Below are 7,478 nucleotides of genomic sequence, written 5' to 3'. Positions count from 1 at the left end.
TACTCGGGCTATCATCAGATAAGCCTGAAGGAAGATTAGATCAAGACATCATTCATTATGCCCTTCGGCACGTACTACTATACGACTATGTCTTTCAGTCTCAAGAACGTTGGTGCGACCCACCAGCGAGCGATCCAAGTGTGCTTAGACTTGCAGATCGGGAAAAACGTAGAAGCTTACATGGACGACGTGGTCATCAAGACGATGGAGCATGACTTGCTAATTAGTGACCTGATCAAGACATTCAACAACCTTAGGAGGTTCTGGTGGAAGTTAAACTGGAAAAATGTGTTTTCGCGTCCCATCCGGGAAACTACTCGGCTTCATCGTCAGCCACCGTGGCATTGAGGCTAACCCTGAGGAGGTCAACGTGATCACTCGGATGAAGCCTCCCACAAACCAGAAAGATGCACAGAAGCTCGACGGATGCATGGCAGTGCTGAGCTAATTCATCTCTAGGCCCGGTGTACGTGGGCTACCATTCTTCAAGCTCCTTAAACACCAGGACAACTTCACCAAGGACCAAGAGGATCGGACGTCGTTCCAAGAACTCAAGGCTTGTTTATAAAAGCCTCCAATCCTCAAGGTGCTAGCAGACAAGGAGACAATCTACCTCTACATCTCTGGTACCAGCCACATGGTCAGCACGGTACTAGTGGTCGAGCGGTCAAAAGAAGGACACGCATATAGTATCTAGTGACCCGTATACTTCATCAGTGAAGTACTAATGGAATCCAAAGTCCGCTACAAATAGGTGCAGATGCTACTATACACACTCTTGATCACCGCTAGAAAGCTAAAGCACTACTTAGAGGCCCACAAGATCATTGTAGTGTCTGGCTACTTCATGGGTGACATCCTTCACAACAGAGACGCCATGGGACAGAACTTGAAGTGGTCCGTAGAGCTGGCTGTACACGACATCACCTTCATCCCTCGAACATCCATCAAGTCCCAGATTCTATATGACTTTGTGGCTGAGTGGATAGAGATCCAGACGCCCGCCCCGAAAGAGGAGCTCGAATACTTGTCCATGTACTTCGATGGATCCCTTAAGATCGAGGGTGGTAGTGCAGGAATCTTGTTCATCTCCCCTAAAGGGGACGTGCTCAAGTATGTCCTACAGATAATGTTTCGGGTGTCGCACAATGCTGCAGAGTATAAAGCGGCCCTCCACGGGCTGTGCATCACGATTTCACTCGGGATCAAGCACCTTCTCATCAGAGGAGACTCGGTGCTCATGATCAACCAACTAAACAAGAACTGGTCAAGAACCAGAGACAAGATGGATGCCTCTTGTGCAGAAATACGGAAGATGGAAGGAAAGTTCTACGGGCTAGAATTCCACCACGTTATCCGTGACAAGAACATGGCAGCTGACGCACTGGCCAAGATGGGGTCCACTCGGTCGGAGGTGCCACCTAGGGTTTTCATCCAGGACCTTATAAAACCCTCGATAAAGAACCCCAAGGAGGAAGTCATGGGTGTCACAGTCTGAATAATACGAGCCATCTACAAAGACATCAAAGCATCATCTTAGAAAATGAAAACAAGAAAGATCCGCAATAGAAAAAAAAGGATGTAAGTAACTTTGTTACCTTCGAGATCCTCGAGGCCATGAACAACAGCATGCAAAGAACGATCCTCAAAGCACGGAAGCAACGAGCAAGAAGCAGGGGTGCAGGAGTTTCAACCGCAAAGGTGAAAGTGAAAGCAACCCGCACCCTATTTTTATAGGCATGGTAAAAGGGCGCGAAATAGCGCCTGTAACCGTGAGTCGGATATGAAGGGACACCCAATAGGAAGCCGACACGTCACACCAAAAGGGTAACCGTTGGCTCGTTTCGAACTGACGCTCGAGGGTGACGTTTTTTGGGGAGAAGATCTGTAGGACAAGGGTTCGGTCATTGATGTTGAGCCTTGCCCATGAGGGGCTATTGTTGGGGATTGCCCAAAAAGATTGTCACCCTTGAGGTCATCAGCCCATTGAGATATTTAACCTCGGGTAAGACCCCTTAACCTCGGATGGAAAACATAATACTAAGAAGCAACCTTAGCCTCGCAATCCTTAAGTTTGACCCGAAGCCAGGAGACATTCGCTAAGGTGTGTGTGGTGCTAGGGATGGCTTTGAGGGTGGCGGTGAGGTGCGGGAGAGGATGCTCCATGGCGGGGTGTCACGGCGGAGCTCGGTGCTTGTGGCAAAGGGGGAAAATGGCAGGCGGAGCTCCTGCAGTGGCCTAAGTGTGAGGATAAGTGCGAGCGAGCATTGGTGGAGTTGTTGCACGGCCCACATTGGTGCAAAGTAGGGCGCCGACGGTTGGCCATAGCCAGGAGAGGCGTGGGCCCATGGCCGATGATAGGCAGTGGGGGATTGCGGCGTGATGCGTCTGCTTTGCCGCGCGCGAGGAGTGGCTGAGCAATGGGCTCGTGCGGTCCTTGTCTCATCAGCGAGAGGCAGAGCGTGAGCGCCGGTGTGGTGGCCCAACGTGGTGACGTGGCATGCGCGGGCGGCGAGAGGCGGCAGGCATACTGGGCGAGTGGGATGCAATGTGGAGGGCAGATACGGCTCGAGTGCGGGTTGGGCGAGCTACGGTGACGTCGGGTCGCGTCGGCAGCGAGGATAGGCGGCGGCGCTGCGCCGGTGCGGCAGAGCCACATGGTGCGCCATGGCTCGCCATGCGCGATTCCGGATCGGCAACACACATGGGCCTCGCGGCGGAGCAAAGTTCAGGCGGTTTTTGTGAAAAATTTCGAATTCAAACTCCGAAAAGTGCATATATAAAACTTGTAGTTTGAACTCTACCCGACAAATCCTACAAAGACTTTAGGATCAAAACTTGGCTGCATTTAGAGAAAAAGATCGTGAACTTTGGTGGAATGCCGTTCATGGGGACTTAGCAGATTTTTGAAATGAAGCTATACTTAATAGTTTGAAATGAAGCTGTACTTAATAGTTTAGCTGAACTTTAACTCAGGTTTTGAAAGGGTTCAGCTCTGATTTAGACCAAGGTCAAAAGAACAATGTTGTAGTACACACTTCACACTAGAACTCTTAGAAAAGGATCAGGTTCAGGTTAGTTTCGGATTTTGTAGAAATTCACATGCCAAAATGGAAGACATTCACTGTTTTCAGAATAAACATTCACTGTGAGCTGAAATGGAGCTGGAGCTGATTTTGGACTAAATTTTCAAAAGATTCCAATGTGAATTTGTCAAAGCTCAAATTAACAAAGTTGTTCTCTAATGTTTATTCTGCAACTTATATAAAGGCTTCAACTTCAAACCAGGTCTAGAACTAGAGATAACAGAATGTAAACTTTCCTAACAGATAGGTTCTTAAGGACTGAATTTGAGAAGGTGTTTGAATTAACATTGAACTTCAAACTGATTTTTGGATGTCTTCCTCTCCAAACTAACAAAAGTTCAAATAAGAAAAGTTGTTTGTTCTGACAAGTTTTACAACTCTTATATTGGCAAAAATTGAAGTTGTTGTATGAAATGTTAAATTTATGAATTGCCTTCAAATTAAGCTTTTAAAAGGGATTTTAGTCCTTTTAAGTTCTAGATTAAATTCTAAACACTCTACTTAAGCTTCAACAAGACTAATTAAAACTAGGGTTGTTAAAATGAAACTCAACAATCAAACCACAAGAAACAGACTAAAAAGCCCGTTTTGATCAGTTCGGATCTGCATAATGAATCGACTAAAACTTGAGGGAACGGGATTGAAGTCAGCTTTCCAATGCAAAAAATGGCATGTATTTTGGGCTTCCCAATAAATAGTTATGACCAATTTTGTGGAGACTGCATAGAAGGCCAACAGCCACGCGAGGCTCCTCGGGAGTTTAGTTCGTCGTAACCTTTGAGATAGCTTAACTCTAGAGACTCTCAAGTCCATTTGCACCACACTAGGAGGGTTGTTCCTAGTATAAATAATCCTTGTATCCAAGAGAAATCACAAGATTTTATAATGAAATAGAACCTCTTTTGTTAAGCTGTTTACTGACAAATTCAAAGAGTAATCTCTACCCCTTTGCTCTTGTGAATTCCTTGAGGGATTATAGAAGTGGCCGCTTCATCGACTCCCAATTGGTGCTCCTAGTCCATTTGATTCTAGGTTGTGTTGGCTAGTTCTGTGAGTGTGTGGTTGGTTGCTTGTTAAAGACGGTGGTTGGCTTCGAGTTTTATTTGCCAGGTTGCACTAGTTATCGCTCCTTGTACCAAGTTATCTTAGGTGTTCTACAGCTAGTTATCTTGATCGGGATCTTACGTTGTGAAGATTGGGATTGAGTCTAATCATTTAAAATCAAGAGCCTGCGCTGCCACGATAGGATTCTTTACCCTTAGCTACATATCCACCAAAAAACCATAAAAAAATCTTTTATAGCCTTTTGTTTCGATCTGTTTATCTAGTGAGTTTTGTTTAGTTTCAATCCATTAGAGTCTTTGTTTAGTTGCTAATCATATCATCATTTGCGTGTCATTTTGTGCCTTTCATATCTTTGGAAAAAAATCCCACAAAAAAAAGTAAACGGATTCTATCCTTTGCGTAAACTTTTATCCTATCATGATAGCTGCTGGTTATATTTGGTTCTATCATCTTTAATTTTGTCAAGTGTTATATCTGACCATTTTTTAGTATTGCAAAAAAAAAAGAGTCAAAAAGAAGAGGAAAGAAAGTTGCAAAAAAATAGTGTGTTGAGAAAGTTAAAGAAAAAAAGTGTGTTGGAAAGAAAGGAGAAGGATCACATTGTTGGTATGCACAAGTGTTGAACCTTCATATCAATTTGTGTAACCAGTTTGCTATCATCCGTTGGTGCAATTTTGCTAGGTTATTCTCTTTAAATCAATCATCCCTTGCATAATCCTTGTTTGCATCAAATCTGAAATTTCTTTTGCGCGTGTGTTACTTCGGTTACATCATTCATATGTTGTGATCAGCACTAGGTATTGGATCTCTAGTTTGGATGGCTACTTATCTTTACAACAACTAGAATTCAGATTTGCTCCTTGTGCTTTATCCCCTACCAATCTCCGCATAAAAGCTATCGTGTACGGTTTGTTGGTCGTGTATTTGCTTAACCATCACTCTTTCTACTAACCATCACTCTTTCTACCACCACACATAGTACTTCTATAATCTGTGTAATCTACAGGGAACTCATAAGAGCTGCAGTAGGTAAGAGAAGGTGAGGTTGTGAGATCCACATAATTTTCCATTCCACATATACTTGCGGTTCGTGTTTTCACTAACCATACAGGAAGATGTCCGAATGACTCGACCTTGAAGATTGTGTCACCTTGGCACAATATAATGAGTTGAGGCAAAGCATGGAGGAGAAACAAGATAGAATGTCAAATGAATTGCAAGCTATTATGGAAGACCTACAACATATTCCTCGTGTTCCTGAAAATGCAAGTAACCATGAAGATGAAGTTGATAAAACCGAAGAAGCTGCTGAATGACTCGCAAGAGAACAACAAGAATGTCGTGAGAGAGCTGCTCTCCATGCAAGGAGACCTGGTGGTCCAGGGCATGGAAATGGAGGTAATTGAGGTGGACATGGTAGAGGAAGAGGTCATGGACATGGAGGTAACGACCATGCTGAATTTGAAGATGAGTACGAAGAAGAAGAGGTTGAACAGCACCAAAATTATGGTCGTCTTCATCAAGGCAATCATGAATGTAACTAGCCCAATGAGGAGAGGTTTGGCAGGTTAATGTTCACCGTTCCCAAGTTATCTCACATGGGAGTTGAAGGTTGATAAATTTTTTTGCTTGCATAATTACTCCGAAGAGAAGAAGATGGCAATGGCTGCACTTGAGTTCTCTTTATCTGGTGGGAGAAAATGCTCAATGATAGAGAAGAAGCTGGGCAAGGTGCTGTTCGTACATGGGCGGAAATGAAAAGAGAAATGAGAGCAAGATTTGTACCTGAACATCATCGCCATGATCTTTTTGACAAGCTGCAGAATTTGAAGCAAGGAAATCTCTCTATTGATGAGTATTACAAAGAGATGGAGAAAGAAATGATTAGGGCCAATGTATTTGAAGATCAAGAGCAATCAATAGCAAGATTCATGTTTAGTTTACATCACAATATTCAGTGCATTGTTGAATTTTAGCCGTACCGCAATCTTATTGAGTTGGTACATCAAGCAAGCAAAGCTGAGCGTCAATTGCAGCAAGACATGAAGAGTAATAGAGGAGGTTGATTCAGTACAAAGGTTACCCCAAGTGGAAGCAAATTTACACCAAGAACCAATGCAAATCGAGGTGATATCACCAACTCAAGTGGTGGTTCATGCTCTAGTTCCCATGGTGCTTCTAGTGGGAAAGAATTGGCTGCTCAAAGTAAGAAGAGCAAACCTGCAACATCAGCATCTACATCAATGGCTTCTACAGCAAAAAGTAGTGGAATTCAATGTTTCAAGTGTGGAGATCATGGTCATGTTATAAGGGAGTGCCCAAACAATCGTACCATCATTGCCAATGACCATGGAGAGTATGAATCTGCTAGTGAGGAGGACCAGGAAGCTATTGATGAAGAACAACTTGATGATGCTATTGAAAATCAAGATTTGCCCTTATGTGAATTTGAGAGAGGTGCTGCTCTTGTTGTAACTCAAATTTTGAGTGTGCAAATGAAGGAAGCTGAGAATGGACAATGGCACAATTTATTCCAAACAAGAGCCAAGGTTGAAGGCAAGGTATGCAAGATGATCATTGATGGTGGAAGCTGCCACAATCTTGCTAGCTGTGAGATGGTTGATAAACTTGGTTTGAAGTTGCTGCGACACCCTCATCCATATCATGCACAATGGTTAAATGATGCTAGAGATACCAAGGTTGGATATAAGGTGAAAGTTCCATTCAAAGTTGGTGAATATGTTGACACCATAGAGTGCGATGTGGCACCAATGACAGATGCCATCTGCTATTAGGAAGGCCATGGCAATATGATCGTTCATCTCTACATTTTGGTCGTACAAATCAATACACCATCAAGTGGAAGGGAAAGAGCTTGATATTTAAGCCAATGACACCTGAACAAATCCTAGCTGAACACTTGCAAAAGAGCACTGAAGTGAAGGTTGAGAGTGAGAAAGAAAGAGAGAAAAATAATTTGAGTGCCTCCACAAATCGGTGAGTGAGAGCCACAAGCCAAATGAGAGAGATCAAAACAAAAGAGAGGGAAATAATCTGGTCATGTTAGCCACCAAATCTGAAATAAGAGATGTGAGGCGTAACCCATAACAAGCATTCATTGTACTTATGTACAAAGACACATTGCTTTCAGCTAACGACATAACATCTCTTCCTAGTGTTATTTCACATCTTTTGTAGGACTACAAGGATGTCTTTTCCAGAGGAAACCCCTGTTGGACTGCCACCATTGTGAGGCATGGAGCATCAAATTGATCTCATTCCATGGGTTTCATTGCCCAATCGTCCACCCTACCGCACCAATTCGGA

At 43.6% G+C, this 7,478-nt stretch overlaps 1 protein-coding gene across 1 annotated transcript; it reads left to right on the top strand.

Moving 5' to 3' along the window:
* The first annotated feature begins 877 nt into the window (after positions 1–877).
* Positions 878–1,498, top strand: LOC140220226 (uncharacterized). Its single transcript, XM_072290248.1, has one exon. The coding sequence runs from the start codon at positions 878–880 to the stop codon at positions 1,496–1,498; it is 621 nt and encodes a 206-aa protein (XP_072146349.1).
* The last annotated feature ends 5,980 nt before the right edge of the window (positions 1,499–7,478 follow it).

The sequence above is a fragment of the Setaria viridis genome, chromosome 8 (genome assembly GCF_005286985.2).
Source record: "Setaria viridis chromosome 8, Setaria_viridis_v4.0, whole genome shotgun sequence".
NCBI classification, from domain to species: domain Eukaryota; kingdom Viridiplantae; phylum Streptophyta; class Magnoliopsida; order Poales; family Poaceae; genus Setaria; species Setaria viridis.
Note: the sequence above shows the minus strand (reverse complement) of the source record. Positions and strands in the feature narration are given on the sequence as shown.

Bases quoted from the DNA above. Each gene is read 5' to 3' on its own strand.
- LOC140220226 (XM_072290248.1), top strand. From the start codon at position 878: ATGGGACAGAACTTGAAGTGGTCCGTAGAGCTGGCTGTACACGACATC.